Source organism: Parus major, chromosome 1A (genome assembly GCF_001522545.3).
Source record: "Parus major isolate Abel chromosome 1A, Parus_major1.1, whole genome shotgun sequence".
Lineage (NCBI taxonomy): Eukaryota > Metazoa > Chordata > Aves > Passeriformes > Paridae > Parus > Parus major.
In genome coordinates this window covers 69,876,334-69,894,805 of record NC_031773.1, presented here as the reverse complement: position 1 = coordinate 69,894,805, position 18,472 = coordinate 69,876,334, and the positions used below count along the sequence as shown (strand labels likewise).

General features: G+C 47.0%; 2 protein-coding genes across 16 annotated transcripts in view; one reads left to right on the top strand and one right to left on the bottom strand.

The window, feature by feature from the left end:
• Positions 1-4: 4 nt before the first annotated feature.
• On the top strand, positions 5-17,179 carry DDX11 (DEAD/H-box helicase 11). Of its 6 annotated transcripts, XR_001521599.2 has the most exons (27): positions 6-203; positions 293-517; positions 1,349-1,435; positions 2,791-2,948; positions 4,082-4,130; positions 4,660-4,767; positions 5,305-5,392; positions 5,849-6,051; positions 6,613-6,765; positions 6,868-6,914; positions 7,682-7,761; positions 8,934-8,978; positions 9,103-9,170; positions 9,577-9,615; positions 10,086-10,209; positions 10,719-10,856; positions 11,328-11,440; positions 11,780-11,852; positions 12,219-12,322; positions 12,874-13,023; positions 14,928-14,996; positions 15,168-15,268; positions 15,677-15,761; positions 16,208-16,244; positions 16,337-16,412; positions 16,568-16,722; positions 16,846-17,179. XR_001521599.2 is itself a non-coding variant. In XM_015627538.2 (26 exons), exons 1-26 carry the CDS (start codon positions 9-11, stop codon positions 16,873-16,875), a joined length of 2,763 nt encoding a protein of 920 aa, XP_015483024.2. In that variant the 5' UTR covers position 8; the 3' UTR covers positions 16,876-17,179. The 6 variants fall into 6 exon arrangements, 5 of the variants coding, with proteins under 5 accessions (XP_015483027.2, XP_018862203.2, XP_015483026.2 ...); XM_015627538.2 differs by lacking the exon at positions 16,208-16,244 and having other exon boundaries at positions 8-203; XM_015627539.2 differs by lacking the exon at positions 16,208-16,244 and having other exon boundaries at positions 9-203; positions 10,722-10,856.
• WASHC1 (WASH complex subunit 1) overlaps positions 17,127-18,472 on the bottom strand; it is a 39,370-nt gene continuing 38,024 nt past the window's right edge. For all 10 annotated transcript variants that reach the window (XM_015627562.3, XM_015627553.3, XM_015627556.3 and 7 more), the window contains one exon: positions 17,127-18,289. In XM_015627562.3, coding sequence (XP_015483048.1) covers positions 18,138-18,289 — 152 coding nt within the window. In that variant the 3' untranslated portion in view covers positions 17,127-18,137. The remainder of the gene's footprint in view (positions 18,290-18,472) is intronic.

Genomic DNA, 18,472 nt, shown 5'->3' with positions numbered 1-18,472 from the left:
CGAGCGGGATGGAGAGCGGGACGGAGAGCGGGATGGCGAGCGGGATGGAGAGCGGGACGGAGAGCGGGATGGCGAGCGGGACGGCGGCGGGCCGGTTCCCGTTCCCCTACACGCCGTACCGCATCCAGGAGCAGTTCATGGAGGCGCTGTACGGCGCGCTGGAGGGCGGCCGGGTTGGCATCTTCGAGAGCCCCACGGGCACGGTGAGGCGGTGGGGCCGAGCCGCGGCTGAGGCCGAGCGGGGCCGCGGCGGTGGGGCAGCGCTCCTCACCTTGCCGGCTCTCCGTGACAGGGAAAATCGCTGAGCCTCATCTGCGGGGCCTTGTCGTGGCTCCGGGACTGGGAGCAGAAGCGGCGGCAGGCGGAGGCGCGGCTGCTGGCGCTCGGGGCCGGCGGGCAGGACGAGCTGAGCCCGCAGCAGGCGCGGCCGGGCAGCGCGGACACGGCCGGGCAGCCCGACTGGGTCACGGCCTTCGTGCAGAGGAAAGAGCAGCGGGACATGGTGGACAGGCTGAAGGTGAGGAAGCGCTCCTGTGTAGAGGACGGGTGAAATAACCGGGAAAAAGGATTAGGAGGGCTGCTGTCACATAGTCGCAGAATGGCTGGGCTGGAAGGGACCCCTGGGGATCGCCCAGGACAGCCTCTCCGCTCGAGCAGAGTCCCTAGAGCGCGGTACCCTGTGTCCAGACGGCTTCTTAGCATCTCCCGGGAAGGGAACTCTGCCGCCTCTCTGGGTAAACTGTTCCTGTATCCTGGATGATGAGTGGAAAACACCTGAGGTAAATCTGGTGGATGTGTGTCTTTGCCTGCAGGTTGCCCAAGACAGGAAACTGTGGATGCTAAATGCAAAAAGAAGGGAACAAAGCCTGTGTGAAACTAAGTCATGGGCTTCTCATTCTGGCCTGAGAAAGCATGAGAAAGAATCCAAACAGTCCTTGGTAAAGGACAACAATCTTTGCAGGTGGTGTTTAGGAAAACAGTCAAGGGGTGATGTTCCACTTAACCAATGATAGTAGATGTGTTGCTTTAATGACCAATGAGAGTTTTACCTCTCGGACTTTCTCCAACATATCTATAAAAGAAGATCAAGAATAATAAACTTTGCTCTCCCGTTCAACACACAAGAGAGTCTGTGTCATTTTTCTCGCTGTTCCCAATAGAGCGACAGGAAATGATATTGCTTGGAGCAGAGTAACACTCAGTAGGCGAGCACTCTGGGGGAACGGCACCCTGTACTGGCAGTTTTGTTCCTGTCAAGTCTTTTTTCTATGCCCAGACAATAAATAGCGATACCAAGGGTTGAGGACTAAATCCACTTCATCCTGCCTACACTCTCCCTTTTTTGTAGGAAGAGCAGATCAGAAGGAAAAAGCGAGAAGATCGTCTTGAGAAAATTTGTCACAATGTGCAGTTAAAATACACAGTAAAGAGGAAGGTGAGTTACTCCATAGAGATCAGAACTTTCCATTTTGGTTACCTTCAGTGTTGTTCATACTTGCTTATGTGTGGCTTCACATTGGCTTTTCCAACCCACCTCTTTGAGGAGCTCTTTGAGGTTTCTGAAATTGGTCATCCAAAATGATTTGTTAGATTTTCTTTTAAAAGTACGGATGTGAAAAACAATTTGTGCATCAATAATTTCCTGTGACAGTTTTTGTGTGTGGGCAGAAATGATGTGTGTTCTGATTGCCTTCTAGCCCTCTGCTTTTCCTTTAAAAGCTTTTAACACATGGAAGCTTTTTTGGGAAAGATCTCTGTTTTATGAGCAAGTGTGAACAGTCTGTACTTCTGGAATAAAAGTGGTATTAAAGTTCACAGATATATCTGTATTCCCTCTCATTTAGATGCATGAGCTGGCCTCAGTGCTCTTGGTACTTTTTGATTATATGAGATCCCCAAACAGACAGATTTATTAGGCTGCCAGGCTATTAATTTCTAGTGTGCTCCATCTCAAATATGGTGCAATGTTTTGGTCAACTCCTGTCGAAAGGATATGACAGAAATAGTGAAGAATGGCAAATAAAAAACAAATGGAACAAAGAACTTGTCTCTTAAAAGGGGATGAAGAGCATGTGAAATGAGAAGCATGATGAAAAGCAAGAGAGCAAACGAGAGAAATATCACAGAGATTTGGAAAAGTGACTGATTCATCTTTTCTGTAGTGCTTACTAACTGCTCTTTCTGTATAATGCCATGGTAATAAAACATTCATTGACGTTGAAGATACTGTTTTGAGATGGAAAAAATGAACTTTTCGTTTTGTGACATAAAAGTTAATCAGAAAACTGTGCTTCAACAGTTGAATTGAATCTTTGTAGAGAGGTAGACTTGTGTTAGAGTAATAGTCACACAACTGGAGAAAAAAACCCAAGAGAAATCTCGTTCTAAACCAGTTGCTGAGCTGATTCTAGCTTTGAGTTAAATGTGCACAGAGTGTTTGATTGTATCCTTACATGTTTGTTTGTTCAGGCTTATTTACACTCTATTTTCTCTCAGGCAGACATCTTTTATGTGCCACTTTAAGCAACTAATACTGGATTACATGAACATTTCATTGAGGGTCTGCTAGTTCAGCATGTCTTTTGCAGAGAAGGTCCTTTATGTTTCCCCTTCATAACTGTCTGTGTGGGCAAGTCTTTGGTTGTTGGTAACAGCTGCCTTCTGTGGGGCTGAACAGCTTCAGCCTTCTGTGAGGGACTGTGCTGTCTTCTGACCTGTCCATGCCATAAAGCAGCCTCTGTGCTACTGTCTTTGTATCTGGGAAATACTGTGCCTTTGTGTTCCTTCCAGAGGTGCGAGGAGGATGAGGCAAAGCGCCTTCTTCAGCTCAGCAAAGAGGCTCTTTCACAGGGAGCTGGAGAGGGTGTTCTAGACCAGCTGGATCACAATGAGGAGGAGCTGATCCTTGCTGAATATGAGAGTGATGACGAAAGGAAAGTGGTATCTGGGTAAGGACAGGGACTGAGGGGATTCCATGCTAAGGAAACATTTTCTGTCTAATTCTTGTCTTGCCCTGATTAAAGAAGTTGTACAGATTTTATAGAAAAGTGTTTCTCACCTTTTCAAACAGTGTAAGGTGGTGGTTGTTCTGGGGTTTTATTTAATTGGTTGTTTGGGGGCATGTTCATTTGGTTTGTTTTGGTTTTTCTAAATTTTTGTTAGACTGATCTGAGTGACTTGAAGTGCTTTCTGACAAAGTGCATCTTAAAATGTGTGTCAGTGTCCTGCCTTTATCCATGCCCAGCTTCCCAAAGAGTGGATTGATGGATGCTGAGTGAATGACTCACGATCAAGTTTCTTGCATTAGAAAACCAGAATGGAACTCAGGACACCAGAGGAAGCTGTCAGTTCTGCAGATTAGCACTGGCATCTTTGGATACTCTAAAGGCAGAGATGTTCACATTTCTGAAGACAGAGCTTTGGCATGAAAACGCCACGCACACTTTTCTCTCTCATCCATTTGTTTTATGCAGAAAGCCAGAAGCCATACATCAGCACAAAAAGTCAAACAAATTTAAATTACAAATTTACTAATTAGTGTCTAGACAGATCCTTCTGCCTTAAAAATTGAAGAACACTTAAGTACTCTTTTCATATGTAGTTAGTTTATCAAATGTTGAACAGCTGTTGCCTTTGAGGAGCTCTATGGCAGCTGAATGCTTTCCTGAAGCCTTTCTTTATGCAATATCTGGAGAGTGGTAAATTGCTTCTAATGGGAAAGCTTTAGAAAAAGAGGTGAATAAGCTCACCAAAGAATAGTAGAACATTGATTAGCTTATGCCTGAGGCTTAGAGGCCCCTGAATCAAAAGGAAAAAAAAAAAAAAGTAAATCTTGAACTTGGGAAAAGGGCACAGTCCAGGAGAGACTTTTCCTTTAAAGAGAGGCTTGACTTGATTATGCACACTTACACTGTTCTTAAAAAGTTAATTTTTCTTTTACCACCTGAGATGAGTCGTGAGGCTCTTTTTGAGATGACTTAATAATTTCTCTTGAGACCTCAGTCTTGTGGTGGAGCATCATTTGTTTCTTACTGTTGGTGGTCTGCTGAAAGGAAACTGTTTGAGCTTTTTATTTTCTTAGGCTGGAAGAAGAAGAAGATGATGATTTGGAAGAGGATCATGTGACTAAGGTGAGATTAAATTGTGCCACTTCATAGAATAGTGTAGGAGTGAGCAGAATTATGGCTTTCTTGTACCTTTCCAACAGTCAGGCTGTACAGAAGGATTTAAGAACTAGTTTCCAAAACCTGCCAGGTTTGTTGATAAAGACAGCTAGTTCTGCTGTGCTCATCTCCTTCTGGACTACTCTGCCTGTGTAAGCAGTTTGCTGTGCTAGCACTGCTTAGTTTTTGCTGTGTCTTGCTGTGAAAGCACACAGCAATAATTTTTTATTACTCTCCCATGGTAAGTCCCTGTTTTGTAAAGACCTTGGGAGATTAAGTGGAAACAAAGGCAAATGCAGAGGAGAAAAGAAAGATGGGGCTTTTGGCCTCAGCAGTTTTAAGGTGACACTCAAACATGTGCCTTCCCTTGTGCTTTTGAAGGCTTGAGCAAGGTGAACCTTGTTGAAGTGCTTGGATACTTCCTTACATGATTGGTCATAGGTAGGGATTTGCTCCCATGTTCTTCTTGTCTTCCCTTTGTTCTTCCTCATTGCAGATCTACTACTGCAGTCGCACTCACTCCCAGCTGTCCCAGTTTGTGCGCGAGGTGCAGAAAAGTCCCTTTGGCAAAGACACGCGTCTGGTCTCCTTGGGATCCAGGCAGGCACGTGGTGGTGTTCTCAAGGGACCCAGAACACACTGCCAGGAGCTGTGTGGATCTGGTGCCACAGAAGTCACCTTGGGGACACCTTGAGTCTCCAGTTGAAAAACTAAAGCGGACATGGGTCACAACGCAGATCTGTGTGATGTACATTTTTCTGTGAACTCTGCTTTGGTCATTTACCCTTTGATGTAAACACAAGAATACATTTCACCTTTTCTAATACAGATTACAGATGTCTGAGTCACTGAGAAGGTGCACCTCTTAGTAGACTAGTACTTTTGGCAGCATTTTTTAGAAGCTGTTGTGTAGCAGTGAGCTCTCTTTTTCTCCTTTTTTTTCCTTCCTAAATTTCCGTGGTTTTCGGGCATGTTTGTACCAGTTAGTATGAACAATGTTTGACTGGTAGACTTTTCTGTTTTGGAATCTGGCCTGAGATTGCCCTAAAGAAAATCTTTTGTTTTACACTTTGTTTAGAGGGTGCACATGAGGGCACTTCAGCAAGTGAATTGACTCCCTTCCTCTCTTTGCACGTGCCAGAATCTGTGTGTGAATGAGGAGGTGCAACGCCTGGGTGCTCTCCAGCTCATCAATGACCGCTGCATGGAGATGCAAAAGAACAAACATGGTAGGAATGCTTGCAGTCTGGTGGAAGCAGTTCCTGATAAAGGTGTCATGAGAGTGTGGAGACAATGGGCACTGCCAGTCAGTTCAGGCAGGATGGGTAGGAGCTTGGAAATAACAGGTTGGAGGAACAGGAATCCTTGGTACTTTGCTTGATCTCCAGGCTATGCTGAGATCAGGATGAATTTTCTGAATGTCTTAACCTAGTCAGGACAGAAAGATACTTGTGTTTGTTAACTCACTACTAGAAATATTGGAAGATGTCACATGCTAAATCTAACTGGCCAGAGTAGTGTCCACAGTGGAGATGGAAATGTTACTGCTGAATAATTTTTAGATAGGCGATAGGTCAGGAATACACACGTCAAAGCTTGCTTTGAAATCCATGAGGTTCTGCAAAGTGGTTGTTCTAGGCTGTTGTGTGTGTTGCTCATAGCTTTCTTTTGATTTCTGATGTTAGAAAAGAAGAGTGATGAGGAGAATGAGGGGAAGAAGAGACGTGTGAGTCGCACCACGTGCCCATTTTATTCCTATGAGCAAATGCAGTTTCTCCGTGATGAAGTTCTAGTGGAAGTGAAGGATATTGAGCAGTTGGTGTCCTTGGGAAGGGAGACCAGAGCCTGCCCCTATTATGGGAGTCGATTTGCCATCCCTGCTGCTCAGGTAAGGCATAACAGTTTTAGTGGCATTAATGCCAGGCCCTCTAAGAATGGCCTGCTCCCTCTAGTACTGTTATATTAGATTGGAGGAGTCTGTAAACAGGCTGTGCTTCTGTCAGCTGTAGTTTTGCTCAGAAAGCAAAGGAAAGTGAGAATTCCCATCAGAAGTTCATAAGGATGCTGTATGTCTCAGCATTTTGGAATATTTGAACAGTTCAGCAAGTGTGAGGCAATACTGACACATAGGTCAGTATTAGCTCTTAGCTCTTACACCACTCTTCTTCCTTGCTGGATTCTCTCTGAAGACATGCTTTCAGTGCTCCAAAGCAGATTTGGAAGGTAACCTAAGCCCATACGCAATAATTATTTCTCTTCAGCTTACATCCCACTGTCCCTCTCAAGCAAGTGCTCCTGGTTTTGTTCCTACCTTTCCCATAATAAGCGTAAGTCACTTGGCTGAATTCTGCAAGGCCCTCTGATACCGGCTGTTAATGAGTGGTTGTAGAATGCCTTAAGTTTGTAAGGATGAGAGCTGGAATCAGGGCACTGTGTGCTTCTGCTGTAGCTGGTGGTGCTGCCCTATCAGATGCTTTTGCATGAGCCTACCAGGAACGCTGCTGGGATCAAGCTGAAGGACCAGGTTGTGATCATTGACGAGGCCCACAACCTCATAGACACTATCACCTGTATCCACAGTGCCGAGGTCAGCGGCTCTCAGGTGAGTCACAACCTGGCCTGCTAATGGAGAGGGACATCTGCTTCCAGCAGTGCCCTTTCTTCTCTCCTTTATAACAACAGCTTCTGCTTTCTGTTTATGTAGCTGTGCTGTGCCCACTCCCAGCTGTCGCAGTACATGGAGCGATACAGGTGAGGATCCTGGGGGAGTAGAGCTCAGCAGAGGCAAGGTCTGTGCATGCCTTGGCTTGCCTCCTGGCTGCAGGGTATTTCTTGCTCTTCCCCAGTGGAAAGTTACTGCATTAAGAGTTCTGCAGATGGAAAGACACTTGCTTCATTATCCCTGTCTAGAATCCATCTAAGTCAGACCCCTGGGGCTGGTATTAAACAATGAGAAGGGGATACCCTGAGGATTGTGTTTTTCCCTTATACACTCAGTTCCTTTCCCAGTATCTCCCTCTAATCATTTCTACTATGTGATGCAGTGTTTCAAAAGATTCAGTCTTTCATGTCTCTCCCTTAGTCTTTCACCTGCTGACTGGCATTGTGGTAGAAGCAGGAAGCTCTGAGGATGAGGAAGCTGTATGTGGGTTTTGGCTCAGCATCTTGCCATCCCTGCAGCGGCTGATTGTTGTGTTCAATACTAATAACTCTGAATTTTTTGAGCATTATTGCAATAGAGTCTGGAGACATCATTGCCATTGTAGTAAACCAACTATAATTAATATGCAAAGAGAAGTGCAGTGGTAGGAACGGGGGCGGGGAGCATGGATAAGTGCTTTGGGATGACCTTGGGCAGGATAGCCACTAGAGTCTGCTCTGTCACAAACAGAGAGAGTGAACTTGGAAGAAATCTTAGTTCCTGTCTGTCCCAAATGAAGAAGAGTTCATGTACTTATTTCTGCAGCTCAGCTGGTTCAGTTAGTCCCTGAAGAAGTTTTGGGGCTCATTTTTCACAGGAAACGTTTGAAGGCAAAGAACTTGATGTACATTAAGCAGATCCTGTATCTACTGGAGCAGTTTGTTGCCATGCTGGGAGGTAAGCAAACCTCTTGTGTCTCCAGGGATACTGATAAACTCTGAGCTAGTTAGTGCTTCCTCAGGACACTGTCCCCCTTCCTCCTCTGCGGAGACTGCAGGGAAGTGTTGCTTGTGTCTAGGTTCAGATGCCAGTAGTTTTATTTCTCAGGCTGGTTTGTACGTGGGGAAGTTGACTGGTGTCTACTTGAACCCTTCTCTTTTTTTCACTAGCTGAGGAGCAGCAGATGACATTGTAAGTTGGTAGAGGCAGTTTCCTTCTCTTTCTGTGTGGTTTTGAGATCCAGTTGGAGTGGGGATGATGTAAGATGCTAAGTGAGGAATACAGCAGGTGTATAACAGTGCAGCACAAGAACTGAATGAAATAAATCTCTGGGTCATCTGGTAGCAAGGCCTTTATGCATGTCAGCATGCATCTGCAGAATGAATCTTTCTTGAGTGGCTCCTCTCCTTTGTGAGAAAATATTATTTTGCTTTGATTTTAAGTTCACAGGAATTTGCAGGGCTCCTTCTCTCCACTGATCTGTTTGCTAGAACTTAGTGTGTCTTAAGGAAAGCATGTCTTAAGTTCATATAGAACTTCCTCCATGCCAGGGGAAATGCAGGCCTTTGGGGCAGGGGCTACAAAAGTGAGATATGAGGTGGGTGCTAAACACTAGGACATAAAATGCAGTGGGTGGCAGCAATTAATCCTTTTCTGGCTGTCAGGCTCTGGGCATGTAGGTGTCCTTAGGTTTTCCCCTCCCCTCCTTGCAGTTGCCTGCCAGTCTCTGCTTCCCAGCTCCCTGCTGCTGTACTGAGGATGGGTGAGGGATGCATTGCAGTCCCTTCCCTTTGTCTTTGCAGCACGATGACTACATAGTGTGTGAGCATTTCTGATGACCCACCCTACCTACCTGCTGCTTCCTGCCACAGAAGGAATGGAGGTGGTGTTCCTTAGGATGCAGCAGCACACTTGTTCTACAATGTAGGGCTAGTCTACAGGGCAAATTGTTAATACTCCCACTCCATAGAAGGAGTGGGAGCTGATGTTCTGTCTGTGTAGCTGTTTTGCAGATGTGTAGTTACCTCTTGGGTTTTTTACGCACTGTACCTATCAAGCTCAGTCTTTACTTTGCTGCTTAATTGTGAGGGAGATTCAAGCCTTCCTTGAATTGGTGTCATGCTTTACAGGTAACGTGAACCAGAATCCTGGATGTCAGGCAGTTTCCCAAACAGGTAAGACTGGAGTGAACTCCTGGGGTATGGAGCTATCAGTCAGGGACATGGGTGTGAGCAGTAAGGGGTGCAGGCCCAGCAGCAGCTAATAATTTCTTTTTCCCTTTTCCCTACTTTCTTTCAGGGACAGTACTAAAATCCATCAATGACTTTCTATTTCAGAGCCAGATTGACAATATCAACCTCTTCAAGGTAATGCAAATGTTCTCTGTTAGGGCACAGGTGGTGGTGACTTGTTTGAGGTTACCTGGAGTGTGTATGAGAGCTGGAAACAGAGCCAAAGCCCACATGGCAGAATCTGCTTTCTAGCTGTCTGTAGGCAAAGCTACACTATAAGGACTGTGGATGCCAAAATTTTGCTACTGCAATACCGTAACTCCCCCCTTGAACCTCCAAACACAGCAGCTTAACACTGTGTGTTTCCACTCTGGAATGCCATTGTAATAAACTCCTGTCTGGCTGGTAGCGCTGACAAAGAGCTGTGCACCTCTCCCTGAAAGCACAGCAAGTGACAGCCTTGCTGGACAGGGATCAAGGACAGCAGGATGGGAGAATGGGGTGCTTATTGCCAGTTCATTTTCCTGTCTTCCTCCAACAGGTTCAGCGGTACTGTGAGAAGAGCCTCATCAGCAGGAAGGTACTAGCCCTGTGGTTTCATGGTCAGCAGTGTTCCAATACTGTTTCACACCTGGAATTTGAGATGGAAGATGCAGCAGCTGGGTGGGAGCTTGTCTTCTCCACCCTGTTCCACAAACAAAATGGTTCCTATAAAAAGTACTATATGGGCAGATTAACTTTTGCTTATCCAGAAAAAAACATACAGTGTGGTTTACCACGGTATTCCAGTGGGTGCCAATTCTGTGCTGCTTGGCCTCAAATCTGCGAGCCAAGTAGGCTGCATTGCACTGGAAGAACAGACATCAGAGACTTGTTTTGCTTTTATTCAGTGGGTGGAGGAAGGTAATGGGAACTGGTGCATTCTGATTAGGCTGGTCTGTGAACACCTACTGAGGGACTTAATTTGTGGCAGGCCAGCAAACCTGCCTTTATCTTTTCTGATTCCTGCTGTTGCTTAAGTCATAAGTCTTTCTGGCTTTTGCCTGGCAGCTTTTTGGGTTTGTGGAGCGATACGGGGGTCCTGCTTCAGCTGTGAAGACCAACAAGGAGAACCAGAAGCTGGCTGGTTTGCAGAACTTCCTTCTGACCCTTCAGCAGGGATCTGATAAGGAGGGTGAGTTCAGGCATCCTCTCCTTGTGCATCTGTGGGCAGAGTGAGGATGTGGAACCTGCATCTCTCCGCGTGAGGAAAGTGGGGAGGCAGATTTGCAGAATAAGAGACTGAAGAAGGTGTCCTGAATGGGTGTTTTTTAACAAGTCTCACTAGCTGACCTAGGCAACTGTACATGGGATTAGTGGGGTCCCTTTCAAACTGAATGATGTAATTCCATGTTCACACCACCTGCACTCAAGCTTTGCGCTTCCGTGTCCTGCTGGCTCTGGGACCCAAGCGGCTGCGTGTAGTAGCTCTGCTTAGTGGTGCCATCCACAAAAACCAGATCTTTCTTTTTATTTTTTAATTTAGCAATGAGACAGAATTTGGCTTTTCCCCTTTAATGTGTCTTTGTTCTCTGCCTGCATATGTGCCCCAGGTATCGTGTTCCTATAGAGCATGTTTTGTGCTTAGCCTGTCTTTTGAAGCATGGCCTAAGTTGCCTACGTCTCCTTTTGTTTTTGGGCCAGCAGGTGCCCCCCAGAGCCCTCCCGGGGAGGCTGAGCATGACCAGCTCCGAACTGCCTCTCCACTGATGCAGATTGAAGGATTTCTCTCGGCCCTCACAAATGCAAACCAAGATGGCAGAGTCATGCTCAACAGGCAAGGTACTGGAAAGGGTGAGCTGGGGAGAGGTGGCATGAGTCAGTCACAAGCAGGGTGCTGCACTGGCACTGAGGGAGGGCAGATACAAGGGTCTGTGGAGAACCTGCAGCAACATTTGTGCCGTGTGTGATGTAGGCTGGCGGGCTTGGTCTGTCTGAGGATGCTTATGACCCCAAGGGAATTTTTAACCAAGGGCATTGGGGCTGGGGTTTGCACATGTCTACTCCCATTTTGGATGTCAAGTTTTGTCCTGTAGTTTACTGCACCTGTTGTACAGCTCCAGGGAGAACAGGAAGCAGAAGGTAACTTCCAGGTTGGCATTACCTGCTGCTGCCTCTGTCAGTGTTGAACAGCAGGTCCTTACTTTGAGAGGCAGGGACCTGCCAGAGTGTCTGGGTCAGGAGGTTGAATCTTTCATATCCCCGAGTATGTGTCACAGCTAGCTCCTGAATGCTCTTCTCTCCTTTTTCCAGGCACAGTTGGTCAGAGCAGCCTCAAATTCCTCCTGCTGAATCCAGCTGTCCACTTTGCCAAGGTTGTGGAAGAATGCCGTGCTGTCATCATTGCCGGAGGCACCATGCAGCCGGTGAGGGAATAATGATGCTGTGCTGGGGTCTCAGGAGGTCGGTGGTGCAGTCTGCAAGCCGGGGTGGAAAGAGAGCAGCCAGGCTGAGCTCGCGGTAGGTTAGAACTAGCACGAGGAGCAGTCGGAGGACCTGGTGATGCCGTGGGTCGCTCTGCAGGGCCAGGGTCCCCGCGGGGTCTCTGCGGAAAGTCGGTGCCGCTGTCTGCGGGCAGAGGGCGCTGCCGCTCCTCTCTTGGGCAGCGCGGGGGAGGCTGCCCGTCACCAGCAGTGCTGGTGCGGCCGGCGTAGAGCTTTTTTGGGACACTGGTGCTTTACTTGTCTTGGTTTGGTGGATCTTAGGTGGCTGATTTCCGAGAGCAGCTGCTGTGCTGTGCTGGTGTGGACCCTGCCCGTATCGTGGAGTTCTCCTGTGGTGAGTGTGCCGGGCTGGCAGGGAGGGCTCAGCGGCTGCAAGGGCTGCATTTAACACTGTTCTGTCAGCACTCAAAGCAGCGTGGCATCTTTCGTAATAATCAGGGCAGCAAAGGGCTGTGACTTCCCTTTCACTCTGAGCTTCCCCTGTGGTCCTGACTGGTATTGGCAGGCAGTGATGCCAATGGCATGCCTCCTTCCCAGGGGCTGAGGGGATGGAAGTTGGAGCAGCTGAGTGACTTAGGCACTTTGGCTTAGCCAGGCAAACGCTGGCCTCTGTCACTCAATGGCAATTAAAGTTATTCAGCTCATGGGGTTTGTGCCAACAGCAGAGATGTTGACTCCCACTACTTGTTTTTGTCTCCAGGACATGTGATTCCTCCAGAAAATATTTTACCCATCATCCTCTGCAGTGGTCCTTCCAACCAGCAGCTGGAGTTCACTTACCAGACCAGAGACCTGCCTCAGATGGTCAGTTTGTCCTTTGTTCCCTTCCTTGGGATGTCCTTTTTGCTTCACATGCTTATATTTCAGAGCAGGGTACACTTGTTTAAGAGGTGGGCTGAGCAAAAGCCATGGCAAAGGAAATCTCAAATCACAGGAGCAGCTGCAGGTGTTTTGGCACGTCTTCCTTCTTCCTGTGGCAGGGCAGTAAGCACCCAAGGCCAGACACTGAGTCTGCTCTGCCCTTGCTGAATCTCAACCAGATGTGCTAACCAGCTCTCAACATCTGTTCTAGTGGGACAGCTTCCATCCACTGAGGCAAACCTGCCTTTCCTGAATGACCACGACTCCACAGCCACAACAGAAACCCTGGGCTAGGGAAGATAGCCAAGCACTGAAGAGCTTTTTAGTGATGCCCAGCTCCCCATGGGAGTTGTCACAGACCTGGCATGTTTCCCACATTTACTCCTGCCCTAAGGCATGTCATAAGGAAGGTGTGATCACGGGACTGAAGAGAGAATTGGAGCAGCATTAGGTGGGGTCCTGTCAGCTGCAATGTGCTTTAATCTCTCTTGCAGATGGATGAGACAGGTCGAATTCTTTGCAACCTGTGCAATGTGATCCCGGGAGGTGTGGTGTGCTTCTTCCCCTCCTATGAATATGAGAAGCAGGTGTATGGACACTGGGAGAAGACAGGGCTGCTCTCCCGCCTGGCAGCCAAGAAGAAGGTGATTGTGCAGCCAGGGCACTTGGTACTTCCCATGGAGGTGTCAAAACCCAAACAATTCCATATGCATTCCAGGCCTCTCTCAGAGCTGTTCCCATAGTCTGCACAGCAGAGCAAAATGGATGTTTATCCAGCTAATCCTTCCAGTAACGAATAAATGACACTTCCTGGGCAGCTGAGCACTGAGCTGCGATCTAAATGAGATTGATTGCAGCTATACATTCTTGAAGTGCACAGTCTGTGTAGGGGCCATGGGGGCAGACAGTCTTTGTTTCCTGTAGCCAGCAGGCTTATTCTCTTGTGACTGGGGAGGCTGTTCAGGTTCAGCTCCTACAGGGACTTTGTTTTTCCTAGGCTCATCTGTGTGTCCCTTGAGCACAGACCAGCACGGCCAAGGGCTAGGCAGAGTGAGACAGCACTGCAGTTCATAAGACAAATGGCATTTTGCTATCTGCTAGAAGTAAAGATGAGAACTGGAAGACTAGCAGTGGTGACTCCTATTGAAGGAGCATAGAGAAACATTAAATAGGGAGATGACTGCAAATATAAAATCTTTGCAATGACTCACATGTATTTGGAAGCTGGGTATTGAAAGTCAGGCACTTCAGGTTGCAGTGCAGGGATCTTGGATCCTGTGCTAGGGGAAAAAAAATTACATACACCCTGGGTGTGACTTCTGTTTACCGAAAGCTAAACAACTTACCACAGTCCCAGGTATTTCACAGCCTCGGTGATTCTTGACTTTCTGGCACATGGGGCAGCTGGTAGGTTTTTGGGTGGAAGCACTGTGCTTTATTTTCTCTGTGTTTGTAGAGTTCTGAGTCTCATTGAGGTGTGTCCTGTCAGAGTCCCAGTGCTCTGCTTGGTTTCTCCAAGGCTTTGGGCCAGACACAGTTTGTTCCAACTTTCAACTCTGATTAGTTCTTGTTTGGCCTTTATAGTCTTCAGCAAATTGGATATGTGTTAACAAGGCAGTTGGGTATAAATGCAGCAAGTGTGACTTTCAACTGCCCACACACAGGATCAAATCTTAGGAAGGGAAGGTTCAAGGCTTTCCTGAAGTTGCTGAGATTATATATAAATTTATATATATTTATGTTATATATAAATAACAGAGGAAAAGTTAATTTAAATCAGAGGCTTAAATAGCTACTTTTCAATAAGTTAGTTTTGGGTTATACCTGCAATTGCCATTTTTTTTTCTACTGAAAGGCTGATTTTGACTGGTAAAATTTTGTATTACTTCTTGCTAACCAAAGGAAAACACATTCTGTAGGTTTTTTACCGTTACAAAAAAGATATATGTTGGACCTCTTGTTTACTAGGACAACTACTTGTGTTTTATGCCAAGGTACAGCACCTGTACAAACACAGCTGAATTAACTGCAGAGGTTTTCAGTAACTAATTAGGTCTGCTAGAATAACATAAAGAAATACTACTTTTTTATGCTTTGCATGAATAGCTTATTTATTCACTGGGCAAGGGGAGCTGCTGCTTGGAATGAATTGATGATTCAAATTGATTGGTCCTGTTCCTGTCCTCCAAGATTTTGCAGCTGTCAAGTCTCCTGACCCCAGAGAGTCTTGGTTCATAGGTGCAAGAGGTGCACATTGCTTTTCTGCCTCTCAGCTCTCAGATGACTTCTTGCAGTATTGAATCAGTCTGCCAAAGCTGAAAGGGAATCTTGAAGGGGCAGGAGCAGCTGCTGCTCCCTTCAGAGGCCAGCTGAAAAGAGCTGTAGTGCATTTTCAGAGTGGAGGGAAGGTACTGGTTAAGTTAGTTTTTCAGGCAGTTTTCCCTTCTGTGACCTCAGTTCCGTATGCTGTTTAATGGCATGGGGATAAAATTATTTGCCTTCTTTAAACTGTTTCCTGTTGCTGTAACTGATGAACTGTGCCTGACAGATCTTTCAGGAGCCTAAGAAAGCCAACCAGGTGGAGCAGGTGCTGGTGGAATACGCCAAGTGCATAAAGGTAAGCTGAGCAGGAAGGCTGGTGGGAGTGTGACAGCCCAGTGGGAATGGGAATGCTGCAAAGGAGGGCACTTCTAACAAGCAAAAAGGCCTCTATCCGAGGTGTGGGAATGTTTCTGAAGCACAGAAATCTTCCCAGCTCTGGTTTAAGTTGCTGGTCCCTCTCCTGCAGCGCTGCAGCCAGACGGGAGGACAGATGACCGGGGCCCTGCTGCTTTCTGTAGTTGGAGGCAAAATGAGTGAAGGGATAAATTTCTCCGATGACCTGGGAAGGTAAGGTGACTGCTCCTTGGAAAGCCAGCTCTGGCTTGTGGTGTAGTGACTCCAAGCACGATGGGCACATCAGTACTTGCATAGGTAGAAAATCCTGGGGCCTGTGTGACTTAGCTGATGCTTAAAGCACAGGAGGGTCTGCTGGGTGGTGTAAAACCCACCTGCCCAGGCCACTCTTCCTGTGAGTAATGCAGTTAGGCTTGCTGTACTAGATTATCCCTTGTTCTGGCACTCTGAATCCCTCTGCATCTCTGGTCAGCACGTGCTTTTCAGACTGCTGTGCTTTATTGCTGCCTTTGGTTTGCAGGGCTGGCTGTCTTTCAGGGGTGCAGTGACCTCTAATTTATCAGTCTATTGGCAAAGTGCTCTAGGATGAGACATTAAGAATAATGCAGTCCTCCCTTGCAGGTGTGTGATTATGGTGGGAATGCCTTACCCCAACATTAGATCTCCAGAACTCCAGGAAAAAATGACTTGGCTTGACAAAACAATGGTAAGAGCCACTTACACCTCTGTCTCTTTCAATTTTGCTTTATAGTACTAACTTCCCAGCACATAAGTCCCAGAGCTGCCTTGAGAGGTTTTATTTTCTTTGAGCTCACCCTCATTTCCCAGACAGTGTGGTACTGAGAGCACAGCCTTCTGCAGGCTGCTCCTGAACATGTGGCCCTAAACACAGAGAGTTCAGTGGAGGGAAATGCCACCAGGACTTGTTGGCAACTCTGAATTCCAAGGGGAGCAAGGACCCTTCAACCCAGAGGGGGTGGCAGGGTAGTAGAAGCTGCTTGCCAGGATAATTTGTCCCTTCTCATTGCTCACTGGAGGTGCTGTTCCCGAGGACAAGATTTCTGCCTTCAAGGGGACCTTGGGTTGGCTCTTTGTGAATGCTCAACACGATTTTCTAACTGCGACCTTTCTTCTGTTCCTCCTTACACTCAGCTTGGGGTCTGCCTGGCCACCCGCTCACGCTGCAGGGGTAAAAGTATTTACCTCACTTAGCCATTAAGACTCTCCAAAATTTGATTTACATCTGCCTTGTGTTCAGACTTGCCTATTTCTTTTTTCCAGCCCAGAGCTGCTGGCCAGGCACCGAGCAGAGTGCTGATTGAAAACCTGTGCATGAAGGCAGTAAACCAGTCGATAGGTAATTCATCCTCCCTTGGACAGGCTGGGGGATACAAAATACACTGAAGGAGGAGGGTAGGAAAAAGGATGCATTACAGATGATGGGAATGTGATCTTCCTTGTCTGAGAACACACAATTGACTTGGCTATTCCTTGTTTTTATCCTCTGTTCAGGCAGAGCCATTCGCCATCAGAAGGACTTTGCGAGCATCCTGCTCCTGGACCACAGGTATGCACGCCCTGCCATCTTTAACAAACTGCCCCAGTGGATCAGGGAGAGGACCCAGGTGAAACCTGCCTTTGGATCAGCGTTTGCTGAGTTAAGAAAGGTCAGAACTCATCGTATCTTATGTCTACCAACACTGTTCCCCATTGTCCTCATCTGGACCTTACTCAAGCCTTCCCTTTAGAGTAAGGCCAAGGACAAACTGCCTGGTTTTGTGTGTTCCCAGTTCCATCGAGGCAAGTTGGATGCTTTGTGATGTGGACCAGAGAACAGATGGTATTTGTCATTGTGAGTTACACCTCTGAAGCCTAGGTAACGTAACACAAGTTGCTGCCTTTCTGTACCATGGACTTCATAAAAATCTCTGCCTCCTGCCTCCTTTGTGGATGTTTGCTGTTCAGTATCTGAGTGCTGTGATGGTGAGGCAGCCTTTCAGCACCACAGCCAGGAGGGAAACTGGGTGTAGATCTGAGGCAGGTGGAGAGAGTAGCAGCGGGCACCCACTTGTTTACAGCTGTTAAGGTTTTATTTAAATTGATTAAATACTTTCAATAAAAACACTCAAGTATGGTGAGTATTATTTAAGTACACTTAAGTTTCAGGAGTAATTATTTTCACTGAACACATATGGTTTTTTCCCCATCAACCACCAAGTGTAGGAGGCCTGACTGACCGATGCCATCAGTGAGCTTTTCACAGGAATTGTAAACTAGCAGGCCACTAATTTATGTCATACTGGAATAGCACAGAGCGGTGATGGAGCAGCTGTGGGTAACATTTCTTCTCACCCTCTTTCTGCCTTGCTTCAAGCAGGCAATAGGTTGAAGCAGTTAATTCTTTCAAGGGGAATAAAGAAACGGCCACAATACAGCACTTCTCCTTTGATCACGCTTAAGTACAGAATTGCTCTGCTCTTTTTAACCGCTATGTTTCTGAATTCAAATAACTTTTTAAATTTAACTTTCCTGGGGTTCTCTCCAGGGTTATGGGTCAGTGCTGGAGGGCAGAAGTAACACCAGGGACAGCCACATAATCCCTCAGCTGCTCCCAGCTACCTCTGTCATCCTGAGCAAGCTTCGTCCCAGGAGCTTCCTTTGCTTCTTTTCCATTTTCAGCAGCTGGATTCTACCTCTCCAGGCTCTTCACAAGGAAGAAGGTTTTTGTGGCACAGAGCTGTTACCCGCTCCCTGTATTTTAATTAGCCCCACAAGGAAAGAAACAGCTGCCTCTGAGAAACTTCCATCGTGACTCACCTGCCCCTTGAGTAGGTCCAAACCTTATTGTCTGCACAAGCTTTGGCTTCAGGGAGGGGAGCACCTGCTTCTAGCCTATGGCTGGTGGTGCTGGGCTGTAAGACTGGACAGCTGGGCTTTCCCTTTACACATTCCCTTTACACACTCTTAATCGATGACACTTCCCCCTTTTACCAAAGTGAAGGCAGTAAGGACCTGTTTCCTTCAACTTCATGGAAATTTTTCAGATAGCAACAGTTTCACACTAATTCTTAATGGATCCCATCTATGACTCCCAGTCATCCTCATCCTCCTCACCTACGGGCGGCTGTGGAGGTGGGAGGGGTGGTATTGAGTCTGACATACGAGCAAAGGCACCAGCAGGACTGCCAGGAGCATCGGCATTCCCAGAGGCTCCCGGTCCTTTCCCTGAAATACCTGTGAGGGAAGAAAATCACCACTTAGTGACACCTGGGGACTAGAGACCGAAGAGATTCAGCAAAGGGGATGGGGAAAGCCATTCTCACCACCCAGGTAACCAGAACAGCCAACATGTTTAATGCTGCCACAGACTTGTGCCAAGTTCTCGTTTAACTACAGCTCCCTGACCTGTCTCTGCTG